Source organism: Panthera pardus, unplaced genomic scaffold, assembly GCF_024362965.1.
Source record: "Panthera pardus isolate Hobbes unplaced genomic scaffold, ASM2436296v1 HiC_scaffold_22, whole genome shotgun sequence".
In the NCBI taxonomy this organism is placed as follows: domain Eukaryota; kingdom Metazoa; phylum Chordata; class Mammalia; order Carnivora; family Felidae; genus Panthera; species Panthera pardus.
Window position 1 is genome coordinate 10,543,685 of NW_026526788.1, and position 13,880 is coordinate 10,557,564.

Sequence of the window (13,880 nt, forward strand, 5' to 3'; positions counted from 1 at the left end):
CAGGCTCTGAGCTGTCAGCACAGAGCCCGATGCGGGGCTCAAACTCAAGGTGAGATCATGACCTGAGCCAAAGTCAGACACTCAACCAAATGAGCCACCCAGGCACCCAAGTCCTTGGCTATTTTAAAACTTAAAAAAAGAGATATAAATAATAAGTTAATAGCAAGGATAAAATGGAATAATAGAAAACACTCAACTAAAATCCAAGAAAAGAAAAAGACAAAGATAAAGAACAAATAGAAAAATAGCTAGCAAAATGGAAGATTTTAACCTACCATGTCAATAATCAATTTTTAAATGTGGACATTCTGATCATACCAGATAAAGAGATTGTCAGATTGGATTTTAAAAAAAGTAGGACAAATTACATACTGTCTAGAAGAAACTCAACTTTACCTATAAAAATACATACATTAAAGATAAATGGATGGGGCGCCTGGGTGGCTCAGTCGGTTGGGCGTCCGACTTCAGCTCAGGTCATGTTCTCACGGTTCGTGGTTTGAGCCCCACATTGGGCTCTGTGTTGACAGCTCAGAGCTGGGAGCCTCCTTCCAATTCTGTGTCTCCCTCTCTCTGGCCCTACCCCACTCACGCTCTGTCTCATTCTCTCTCTCAAAAATAAATAAACATTAAAAAAATTAAAAAAAAAAAAAGATAAATGGAGAAATACAACATAAACAATAATCCAAAGAAAGCTGGAGTAGCTATGTTAATATCAGACAAAATAGACTATATGAGATATTATCAAAGATAAGTAGGCACATTACTTTAATGATAAAGGGTCAATTTTCCCAGACAAAATCAAATATATATCACCTATCAAAGGATCTTCAAAATATGAGGTAAACACTGATAAGACTGAAAGGAGAAACAGAGTAATATAGTCGGAGACTTCAATATTTCTCTCAGTAATTAACAGAAGTAAAGAGGTAATTGGAAAGACTACAGAAGACCTAAACAACACCATCACTTAACTAAACCTAAGTGACATTTACCAAACATGCCACCCCACAACTGTAGAATATACTTTAAGTGCAAATGGGATAGTCATCAAAATAGACCGTATTCTGGGCCATAAAACAAATCTCGATGAAATTACAAGGAAGGAAATCATACATATTATGTTTGTTGGCCAAACTAGAAATCCATAACAGAAAAATCTCTGGATATCTCCAATTACTTGGGAATTAAATAACACAATTCTTGAACAGAAGTTCAAAAGGTTGAACAGAAGTTTCAAAAGAAATAGAAAATATTTTACGTAGAATCAAGGTGAAAACACAACTTACAAAAACTTGTGAGATGCAACTAAAGTAGTGCTTAGATGGAAATTTAAAATATTAAATGCTTTATTGGAAAAGAAGAAATGTTGCCAAGCAATAAGATCACATTCACTGGTGAATTTTCACCAGAACAAATTCAAGCAGGTGATGGGAAAGAACCAAAATTGCACGCAATGGGTTAAAATGGAAACACGAGGTGCAGAAATATTTTCCAGGGAATATAATTTGAACTTCCTGCTGAAAACCGGCACATGAAATTCTAAACAAAAACCAAAACCATTTTCATGAAGAGTTACAGTAAATTATTTCTATTGCCCTTCATCACTTCTCAAGATACTAGAAGGTTTTATCCCAGATTTGAGTGGACCATGAACAGCTCATTGTTTAGATCTGAGTAGTATGATCTCTTGATAATCTAAACCAGTTATGCTTTGGCAATATGTCCTCTCTTTCTACCATGTTCTCAGACTTCAGTTTCAGGACACTCTTTATGTCCCATTAAGAATCATTATGGTTTATTCTTATTTTCATTGCACTTCCTGTAAGAATGTTTGCTACTTCCTATAGTAATGGTTGCTACTGCTATCCAAGACAAATGTAGAGCTCAGCATAGAAACTTCAAGCACTTGAAGGTTACTGCCACACTGTGCCCTTAGCTCTGTTACTAATCTGCTACTCCATATTTCCTCCTAAGTTGACATGTACCTATTTCTACATTTACGTCTTAATGGCTATACCTTATTCAGAAGATCTAATGTAAACAAAGTAGGAAATAATAATAAAAAACAACTCACCCGGGATTTGTCCATTTTCTGCTGTTCTTACAAAAGCATAGAGTCCTGTGCAGATACAACTGAGAAGTAACAAAACAGAGATGAGTCATAAATGACTCCCCTACATCTTGCCTCCCCTACAGCTCCTGGATTTACCTGCCTACAAATACTCTGTACACCAGTGGGTAAAATGCCTTCCTATGGGACACTGTCCTATTGGCTCCTGAAAAGAGACGGCCACATAGAGGTAGTGCCAACAGAGGAAAATATCTAATAACAGGCTCTCAAAAAAATAAATAAATTTTTTTTTAAAAAAAGCTCTGACTTTTTTGCCAATTTTGGAGGCATAAATACTCCTGCCATGGCCAATTTCAAACTACCCACATGATGTCACTGCATAGAGTTGGGAAGAAATATAGTATTTTTACCATACTGATAGATAAATAGCCTAGAGAACTGAGATATGAGTAAAAGGAAGGAAATTAATTAGGAAGTGAGAGTTTTGAAACTGATCACAGCCATGAGGCTCTTAAGCAGATAAGACTACTAAATGTAGTACAGTATCCTAGAAAGGAACACAGAACAAAGAACATTACAGAAAAACTGAGAAAATATGAGAAAATACAGACTTCATTGGCTTATTAATTGGGACAAATGTACCACACTTACGTAAGATGTTAAAAATAGGGAAAATTAACATGGGATATATAGAAATTGCTGCTGGGTGAACTGGGGAGATCCTGGGCCACGGAACCTTGACCCCAGAGCCCTCCCAAAGATGTCGCTGAAGGTTCTTGGTGTCATCACAAGAAAGAACTCAAGGACAGACACAACACAGTGGGAAAGTTTATTAAAGTGAAAGTGCGTGCGAGAGAGAGTGAGTGAGAGAGAGACAGAGAGAGAGAGAGAGAGAGAGAGAGAGAGAGTGTGTGTGTGTGTGTGTGTGTGTGTGTGTGTGTGTGTGTGTGAGCTGTGGCGGACGAGGCTTCCCTATCTAAATATTCATCCTATTCCTAAACAGAGGAACCCATTTACCCTTGCTTGGGGAATCAGGTTTTGGAAGTCACTCCCCATGGCCCTCTTTGTGCAACAACTCCACCTGATGTAGTTTCTATCTGGGACACACCAAGGAGCAAACTCTTGTTACTTGGGTTACAAATCTGGCAATGCAGATGGGACTGTTGTCCTTCTGAGGTCCTGCCGTCTGCTTACCTGGTTCCCCACCGATGGAGCAGTTGGCAGCGGTTCATCCGGGCTCACGCATCCACCCTGGGGACTGGGAGAGGAATTCTTGGAGGGGACTCTCCCTTTGTGCGGTCTGTGCCTCTGGACTGATGCTGCTGACCCCTTGAAGAACTGTGGCTGCCCTGAGCCTCTTGCTCTGAAATCTCTCCACAGAGGTAGGTAGGTGGTATGGATCCTATGGTGTGACTAGAAGAGCATCTTCTTTGAGTTGTCTCACAAAGCCTGGCAGGCCGGCAGTCAGTTAAGAACAGGGCCTCTCCAGTAAACACTCTGGGGGACTGAACACTCAATTAGAGTCGGGTGCAGACATCCCTGAGTGGCACAGGACAAGACCTGGCCACTCAGAGGCTGAGTGCCTCAGCCTGGCAAACGAGAAAGTGGCCCATCTGAGACTAGTCTAGAATCAGTCATGGTAAAGGATATCTCCATCTTACCCGTTTGACCCGTTTGATCTGTCTGTTGGGGACACCTGTACTGCTCTGTTTTTCCTCTTAAAAAGGGAAGTGTGCCTTGAGTTATTGAATCTAAACCAGGTTCTCCCTGAGTCACTCTGCCAATAAATCCTTTGGGACCACCTGGACACTGAGGGGATGGAAGAGGCAGCCTGTGCCCCAGCCGCTACTCTGTAAGGCACAACTACCCACACGCACTCAGACGCCTTAGCATTAACTTTCTCTCCTTGTGAGCCTGGTTTTAAGTCAACTGAGTCTCATACATATTGTGGGTGAGGTTGCCTGGCATTTGTGTCACCACTAACCATTATAAATTACTTTGTGGAGGGTAAGAGGAAACCCTAAGAAAGAATCCCAGAATATGGGAGGGATGAATTCTATTCTGAAGGAGAGGCCGTTGGGCTATAACCTCCAGAAATGGAAAGCATTTATTCAAATACCCTCCCTTAACCTGAAAACATAGGACTTTCTTCTGAGCTTATTCTGTAAAAGAGAGAAAATGGGAAGAGATTTCATATGGTCAGTGTTTTATGGCATTGTATCAAAATGTGGGGTTGCAAAGGAATTCTAAGATTTGGAAAATGACGGTTGAACCTAAAACCCTAAAAATGCCTCCTATATTCTCTGATGGAGAAGACCTGCTCCAGAAAACCTAAAGTCAGGGAATCTTTGCCCAGATTGCCATCTCCTCCAAGTCGTTAGATCGTAATCAGCCTCTGCCTTATTCCTCTGGTACTCAGGCCTTGGCTCCCCCAGTTTTATAAGCACCAGCCCTTAAACCTTGACTAACCTCCTCAAACTTTCCCCTATGTCTCCTGTATCCCTTTATCCTCCTTTGCCAGATAGCACTACCAGATTAGGGATCAATTTTAAGCCAGGGATGGGATGTTCCCATTGAGACAGACAGAGACCGATGGAGTCTGAAAGAGACAGGAGTCTCTATAATGTTCACATCCCATTTTTTACCTCAGACCTGTATAACCGGAAGGCACACACTAAAGGGCTATGGGCTGACCTGATTAATTTACAAATTTAATGCAGGATGTCTTTTCTACCAACAATCCAATGTAGGCAGATATTCAAGCTTTGCTAACCACTGTCTTAACGAGAGAAATTTGCTTTGTTAGCATAAGCCAGACAAGAAGCTGATAATCAGCCAGGATCAAATCCTCGAAGACCGAACAAGGCAGCAGTGGTAAGAGCTGACCCTGAGTGGGATCCCCACTCCCATGATGGGAGACAAAGTTTAGGGCATATCAGGGCTTTTCTTAAAAGCTATGGAGGAGTGCTGGTGCATAGGGGCACAGGTACCCCAATGTTTATAGCAGCACTTTCAACAATAGCCAAATTATGGAAAGACCGTAAATGTCCATCAACTAATGAATGGTTAAAGAAGATGTGGTTTATATATACAATGGAATACTACTTGGCAATGAGGAAGAATAAAATCATGCCATTTGCAGCAACGTGGATGGAACTGGAGGATATTATGCTAAGTGAAATAAGTCAGTCAGAGAAAGACAGATATCCTATGTTTTCACTTATATGTGGATCTTGAGACACTTAACAGAAGACCATGGGAGAAGGGAAGGGACAAAAAAAAGAAAGAAAGAAAAAAAAAGTTACAAGCAGAGAGGGAGGGAGGCAGGCAAACCATAAGAGACTCTTAAATACTGAGAACAAACAGGGTTGATGGGGGCTGGGGGAGAAGGGAAAGTGGGTGACGGGCATTGAGGAGGGCACTTGTTGGGATGAGCACTGGGTGTTGTATGTAAGCCAATTTGACAATAAATTATATTTATAAAAAGCTATGAAGGAGATAAGCATATCTCGTATAAATTGGTCCCTTAAATTTAAGGGAGATTCAACACGGGACAGATGAGAATCCATTAGCCGTTACGGAAAGGCTGCAAAATTGCTCAAGATGAAATACAAACTGGGACCCCGAGACTCAGCATAGTTTATATGGTCCTTAATAACCTAGTTCATACCTCAACCTGTTTCAGACATTCAAAGGAAAGTCCAGAATTTGGCAGTGAGTCTCAAAACTAACCCCTCAGCTTCTAGAACTAGCTTTCAAGGTGTTCAATAGAAAGAATGTGATGGAAGACGTTAAGACCAGAAAATGAGAAAGCAAGGTCTCCTTTGATGGTAGCTCTCCAGCCTACAGAAGAGAAGGAAAGACACCCCGAGGGTGAGTGCTCCCAGCCCCCTCCGCGGACCAAGAGACCAGAAACAAAGTTGGGGTCCAATCAATGTGCACACTGTAAGCAGGAAGGGTACTGGAAACAGGATTGCTCAGACTGCTCTTGGAAAGAAAGGAAGAAGCACAAAGCTGAATCAGTTCACTTGTCCCTCACTGAAGGTATGAGAGGGCCATGGGGCTCCCCAGCTGGTCTTGGACCATTAGATCCTCATCTCCTACGAGGAGTCCCAGGTGACCTTACCAATAGGAGGAGAGCTAGTTGAATTTTTACCTGATTCCAGAGCTTTCTCTGTACTGAACACCCAGAAGGGTAGCCTTTCTAACAAAAACTGTAATATAAAAGGAGTCTCGGGAAAAGAAGATACCAAAGTTTTTAGAGGCTTTGACTTGTGAAATAAGATAAAACATGTTAAAACGCTGTTTTCTATCTGTGCCAGAATGTCCCATTCTTCTTTTAGGATGAGATATTTTAGCCAAAACAGGGGTCACTCTAAGTTCAGGACAGGGCAAATTACAAATTCAACTCCCTAGATACCAAGGAACCGAATTCATGGCATTATTACAACATATACCAGTATTTAAAAGAGAGGAAATCCCCACCACCCCCCCCCCCCCAAAAAAAACCTTAAGCCAAGTCAACTGGAAAAGTCTGGGTGTAAGGGCAGGTGGGGGCATGCCATTAATGCCCCATCTGTAAAAGTAAAATTGAGACAGCTAGATTGCTGGCCCCAGGTAAGGCAATACCCTTTAAAACCAGATGTTATACAAGGGATCTTCTTAACACAGGGGTTGATTAGGCCATGTAGATCCCTAGGTAACACCCCAATTTTACCTATTAAAAAGCCAGAAGTAGGGAATACAGATTTATTCAAGACCTCAGAGCTGTCAATGAAGCTGTTTGAGACATACATCCTATAGTACCCAATCCCTATACTCTACTGACCAACTTACTGAGTAACGGCAAATATTACACTGTGTCAGGTCTAAAGGGTGCCTTTTTCTGCATCCCACTAGATTCTAAATTCCAAGAACTATTTGCTTTTGAGTGGGAAGATCCTGGCTCCCATCAAACACAACAGTACTGCTGAACTGTTCCCCCACCATCTTTGGGAAAATTCTGGGATGAGATTTAAGAGAGTTAAATTTAGAAAAACAGCACTGTATTATAATATGTAGATGATATTTCAATAACTAGTCCCACCCAGAAAGTTTCTGACAAAAACAGCTGATCCATGTTAAATTTCCTGGCAGACATGGTATATGGTCTCAAAGGAAAAGGCCCAAAATTCTAAGGAACCTGTAAAGTACTTGGGGTTTATTTCAAGACGACAGCGAAGCCTCCTCCAAGAGAGAAAAACGGTAGTATGTCAGCTAGCCCCACCAAAAACCCGCAAACAACTGCATAAGTCTTTGGGAATGGCTGGCTTTTGCCGTGTTTGGAGTCCTGCTTTGGGGATGACTGCAAAACCTCTTAGTAATAAGCTTTGGGGATCTGAAACAGATTCATCTGCATGCGATAAGTCCTGGGGCCAAGACTTCAATAAACTTAAAGCCCTGCTTAGGAAGGCTCCAGCCTTCACACTGCCAGATCTTAAGCCGTTTGATTTGCATGTTAATGAGAGGCAACCAATAACTGTAGGGATATTAAAACAAATGCTGGGCCTGTAAAAAGAGCAGTGGCATATTTTTCTAAGCAATTGAACATGATGGCCAAGGGCTGGCCCCCTTGCCTAAGAGCTGTAGCAGTGTATCTTGATAAAAAAAGAAAAACTACGTGCCAACCTATGGCTGTTTGGACCCCACACCAGGTTTCCACTTTACTGGAAAGCAAGGGATATACCAGTGGCTGTCCCAAAACAGAATGCTATGGTATCAGGCCATGCTGAGAGATGCCCCCCAGACACAACTGAGGCCATGTCACACCTTAAATCCAGCCACCCTACTCCCTGATGATGATTATCCATGATTGTCCATAAGTGTTTGATCAAGTTTACTCTAGCCACAAAGATCTCAAGAGTGAACCTGTCTATCCAGTGCAGAAGAAATCAGTTTTACACAAAATGGACTAGGAAGGCAGGATATGCAGTAGTACCCTTAAACCCTCCTAGAGAAGCTAAAGGCCTGGGCCCAGGCACCTCAGCCCAAATGGCAGCAGCAGTAACCGCACTAACCAGAGCATTCCAGTTGGGTAAAGACAAGGTGTTAACCATTTGCACTGATTCTAAATATGCCTTCTCTATAATGCATGTCCATGGAGCCACATGCAGGGAAAGAGGACTACAGCAACCACAGAGAAATTCAATATGGCAAGGAAATGCACAGGCGGCTCGAAGCTGTACAGAAGCCTAAAGAAGCGGCAGTGGTTCATTGTAGAACCCATCCAAAGGGAAATTCAGAGATAACAAAGGGAAATAATTTGGCTGATGCAGCCGCAAAAAGGGTTGCCAAGTAGGGAGATTTTGCAGCTAGCTCTAATTCTGTCTCTATCACTAAATAAGTTTTCTCCACCTACCCCCAGGAGATAGAGGAGGCTTAAAATTGGGCTACCAATGGTCTCTTAATCAGAGGGTGGATGATAAATAACAATGGAAGAATCTGGGTACCCAAGCTGACTGCCTGGGGCCTCCCTAAGAGTGCACACGACTCAACCCATTATGGTAAAGGAGCTTTATACCTGTGGTTAATAAAGATCATGAGCATCCTGAAGGTGAAAGAAATTATTGAGAAAATAACAAACCAATGTGCCTATTGCTGGACAAAATGTACAAACCAGACCTTAGGTACTCCCTCTGGTTAGAGCAACTCAAATCTGGGGGACAATGCCAGGGGAGGCGTGGCAAGCAGACTTCACTGTAATGCCAATGGCCCCTGGAGGGATTAAATGCCTTCTGGAGTGTATAGATACATTTACTGGATGGACTGACGCCTTTTCCTGTAGGAAAGAAAAAGCTAATGAAATAAGAAAGGCCGTAATAAGAGATAGTTCCTCGATTTGGATTGCCACGGTCAATCCGAAGTAATAACGGGTCAACGTTTACATCAATAATTATTTCTGAGATAGCCAAGACCTTAAATATCAAGTGGAGGTGACAATCTGCTTGGAGACTTGAGTCTTCTAGGAAGACAGAATGTGCTGACAGAACCCCGAAAAACACCCTGGCAAAGTTATGCCAGGAAACACAGGAAAACTGGCTAAAGATACTACCAATAGCTCTCACCAGAATGAGAGCTGCCCCAAAGGGCAAACTAAAGCTCAGTCCATTTGAAATGACTTACAAGAGGCCCTTCCCAAAAGGTTCTGATTTTTTTTTACCTCCAGACCCAGAGGTTTCTGTAGACACTAAGCATATACTTAATCCCCGACAGGTGATGGACATGCTCAACAAATACGGGAATTTCGGCCTCCCTCTAGCCAAGGAGATCAAGCTTTACCCTGGGGACTGGGTGTACCTCAAACTTGGAAAAGTGGGTCACCTCAGAATCACCTATACCCTATACGGACAGGGCCCCACGCAGTACTAGGAACCACACACCCCTCCTTAAAATTAGAGGGAGTTGTACCTTAGATCCACCATGGTAAAGAAGGCGTCTGCACCAGAGACCCAGAAGGAGATGCCACCAGTGCCAGATGACAACAGATACTCCAGTGAACCACTCACGGGCCTGAGACTTCTGTTCCAGAGACACAAGATAAGTGCAGCCTCAAAGAGTAAGAGTTCTCCAGGCATCTGGGTGGCTGAGTCGGTTAAGCGATCAACTTCGGCTCAGGTTGTGCTCTCATAGTTTGAGAGTTTGAGAGTTTTGAGCTCGGGTGAACTCCAGCCCACTTCAGGCTCCACGCTGACAGTGCAGAGCCCGCATGGGATTCTCTCTCCCTCCCTCTTTCCTTCTCTCTACCCCTCGCTCACTTGCTCTCTAAAATAAATAAACTTAAAAAAGAAAAGAAAAAGGCTTCCCAACTCTAAATAATTCTTTTTTCTTCAGCCTGTATTGTTTGCTGTCAGGTCCCATAATAGACCATCATTATCTCCGTGATTATTAATGATCTAGCCCAATCTACTTTGTTCTGATTTTTATAACGAATACCTTCTTAATATTAGTTCTTGTCACCAATATGCTAGAGATGTCAAAAGCCATAAACACAGAGAAGCATCCCTGGGAGCGAAATTCTCTAGTAAATATAAGAAGGATCAGGGGCGCCTGGGTGGCGCAGTCGGTTAAGCGTCCGACTTCAGCCAGGTCACGATCTCGCGGTCCGTGAGTTCAAGCCCCGCGTCAGGCTCTGGGCTGATGGCTCGGAGCCTGGAGCCTGTTTCCGATTCTGTGTCTCCCTCTCTCTCTGCCCCTCCCCCGTTCATGCTCTGTCTCTCTCTGTCCCAAAAATAAATAAAAAACGTTGAAAAAAAAAATTAAAAAAAAAATATATAAGAAGGATCATAGTAAACGGAAACAAACTAAAGAACCGTATGGCCTGTGTTCCACCCGATAAAAAATGACCATAACATTCACTTCATTATGAGCTCCCCTAAATCCTTTGAAAACCCCCCTTCCATAGCTATACAACTAAGCCATTCCCACAGGGCAATTCAAAGTGTCCACCTTACTCCAGTTATTAATGATGCAGAGAGGATAACATGATACTTAAATTCCACCTCAAAGCAAAGGCCATGCTACAAGTATACTCCTGACATAGGGAATGATAGCCAAGACCCAACAACTACAGTTCCTTTTACCTTTGACGTTAATGATGATTGCTCTCCAAACAAAACTCATTAGTGTGCAGAAAAGAAATATCACAGTACTGCTGGGACATGGAAAAATCAAACGGAGAGCATGAACAGGACTGGCCAGACCTAGGGGATTTGGGAACTGCTTTATTTGCCACCCAAGGCATTGAGGATGAGGGCCTGAGATCCAGTAAATCACGAAGTAATACAGGGAATGGACCCTAGTCTCCTGGAGCCCAAAACTGCTTAACTGGCTTTACCTCAGTAGAGCCTGCAAAGCCTGTGCACACCCAGGACACCCAGGGTATGTACACCTTAATTTGTTGATCACCTTTTCTTGTGGCCACGAATAATCCGACTGCTCTTACTGCTGTTTGGACCTTGCACAGTTAACTGGCTGGTACAATTCAAATGCAAATTCAGGAAGGCCAAAAATTACAGATGGTCATAACACAAATATATGAGTAGTTGGAGGTTAAACCTGGTGATCCACAGACATATCTAAAATGAGCTAAGGGAAAATTCTACTCCACTAACAATCCTAATGACCAAGCCCATGTCCACCAGGAAACAACTACAGAAGATGGGCCTTTGCCCTGTGCCCAAGAATGAAGAGGGGAAAAAAAACCCCAAAAAACTAGAGGAGGGATTTGTCACCTGCTAGACCCTAACACCTAACCTTTACTGTTTACCAGCTTGTACTCACCAATCTCTGTCCCACATTTTTCCTTAAGCTCTTTCCGGCCTCTCTAAACGCAGGCAAATGGAAATTGAATCACCTGTCAAGGGATAGCGAATGCCCCAATACCAACTGCCCCAACACCGCCAGGACCACTTTGAGCTTAACCCTGAGCAGGCGGGATCATGGAGTGACCTCTAGAAGGTGGGGCAACCACCATATTATAATACTAACACCTTGGTTCAAATAGGAGTACCATTTACATAACACAGAATGTGTGTGAGTATAGGTAGGTTGCCTTAAGGCGACTGCAGGACCTTACTCCATCTACAATACAATGACAAAGATCCCCTTTCTAAATATTCATCCTAACCCTAAATAAAAGGAACCCGTTCAACCTTACTCAGGGAGTCAAGGCTTTGAAAGTTATGCCTCATGAGCTCCTTATCTGCTGCAAATTTTCCTTTGTACAACTCGACCTGGTGTAGTTTGCATCTGTCACTCGCCAAGGAGTGAACTCAGGTTAGTTCGGTTACAGTGGCACCTTACGCAACAGGAAAACAAAGAATTCCTATGCTATGCCCTGCAGTTCCAGGATCTACCCCTTTCTGGGACTGAAACTCTGGGGAGGGATCAAATGTCCCAAGGGTCTCTTCAGGATGCGATTTGTTTCTGGAGACCCAGGTCTTTAACTTCACAAGAACCCACGGGTTCTTTAGAAATTAGGATATAAGATTAGAAGGCAAATTCATATTTGGAACCTTCACCCAGGACCCCAAATCTGCACCTCTTGGAACTTCTTGTCCCCCTAGATACTGGGGCCACTGAGGACAAAAACAAAGGTGATGACGTTCACGGCACTTGTTACAGAGCTGTAAGCCAAGTTCAAAAGTCACGGGGCTCTCCACGCAAACAGAGCACAGCCTCACGCATGCGCACGCCCCCCACCCCCGTCTCGCGGACGCTCCGGCAGAACCACCCTCTTAGAGCTGGGGGGCCATTCGAACTCAAGCCAATGGTGCGAACCTGGACGCCCCTGCCCGCTGTCTGGGGTCCCGCTCCTCCCCACCGCGGGTCAACGCCGCTTCCCACCCGGCCCACGCTCTAACCTCTGCTGTTAAGAAGGTGGGCAACCAGGACCTTGAGAGTTATTGGGAAATCTGGAAACGGAATATAGGGCTTCGCTAAACCTGTAGGCGCAGGAGGGGCACCAGGAAGATGGCGGAGCTGCGCGTGCGCAGCACTCTCCACGGCTAGGGCGCAAGTACTGCTGGGTAAGCAAATAAAATTCAAGACTACGTCTACCATAATCCTTCGCGTGCACTCCTGTAAATAAAAATGTAAAGAAACCTATCCCATTCAAAGGGTATGGAGATTGTTACTCTGGCAGGTCTGTGGTTCTGGCCCTACATAGAAGAACTACTAAATGTAATTTGTGGTCCTTTACTGCGTCCTGGTTTTGGAAAAAAAAAAAAAATCTTTAAAAGACATTTGCGGACAATTATGGGAATTTGAGTATAGATGCGCTATTAAAGAATGTACTTAGTTTTAGAGATACATACTGAAGTATTAAGGAGTGAAATATACCTAACTTACTTTAAAATATTTCAGCAAACATAAGATAAAGCAAATACGGCAAAAGGTGAAATTTGTCCAATATAGACAATGGTATGTGAGTGCTCCCTTTTTTCTGTGATTGAAAATAGAAACTTCAATAAAAGATTGCAAAACTAAAAAGAACTAGGAGTATCATTTAGACACAAAACTAATAGGAAAGCATGTATCAGTTATCAGTTCTTGTGAATAGGGAATTTAATTAAAATGTTAAAAAATGGAATCCAGCAATACAGTAAAAAAATAACATCTCTACCAAGCAGAGTTGGTCTCGAAATTGAAGAAAAGGAAAATAACTTTTCTAAATTAAGGACGCAATATATTTTTTTAAATAAGCCAGAAAATATATGCATACTTTAATAAAAAAGATTTTAGATAAGCAATAATTCACTCGAGTAATTCCACTTATTGGGTTATATGCTAATATAATTCAAAGATTTATATAAAGAATGTCCTTCACAGTTTAGTTGAGTCGATACAAATATTCAGTAGATTTTATGGTAAATATGCTAATCCATGAAGTACAATGACAAAGAGCAGCCTTTAAATGTAATAAAGTGGGGGCACCTGGGTGGCTCAGTTGGTTAAGCATCTGACACTTGATTTCGGTTCAGGTCATGATCTTACGGTTTTGTGGGTTCAAGCCCCATGTCGGGCTCTGTGCATGGAACCATGAGTACCCTGGTTAAGATTCTCTGTCTCCCTCTCTCTCCCTCTGCCCCTCCCCTGCTCACACTCTGTCTCTCTCAAAATAATACATAAACTTAAAAAAAATAAATGTGATAAAGTAGAAGTATACTAAATCATACAAGGGATATTCAAAATATATTCTGAAATAAAAAATAAGAAACACGCCAGTAACATGGAGCAATCTATGAAACGTATGTATGTATTCATGGAG

At 42.6% G+C, this 13,880-nt stretch overlaps 1 protein-coding gene across 21 annotated transcripts in view; it reads right to left on the minus strand.

Moving 5' to 3' along the window:
- Positions 1-12,604, minus strand: part of LOC109255385 (zinc finger protein 25-like) — a 35,380-nt gene extending 22,776 nt beyond the window's left edge. For 8 of the 21 annotated variants that reach the window (XM_019430003.2, XM_053910164.1, XM_053910148.1 and 5 more), the window contains exons 1-4: positions 11,393-12,465; positions 9,521-9,631; positions 3,269-4,236; positions 2,078-2,136 (exon numbers count right to left, since the gene is read on the minus strand). In XM_019430003.2, the coding sequence (XP_019285548.1) occupies positions 2,078-2,092 (15 nt within the window). In that variant the 5' untranslated portion in view covers positions 2,093-2,136; positions 3,269-4,236; positions 9,521-9,631; positions 11,393-12,465. The other 13 variants (XM_053910150.1, XM_053910149.1, XM_053910162.1 and 10 more) reach the window with 13 other exon arrangements.
- Positions 12,605-13,880: the final 1,276 nt, after the last annotated feature.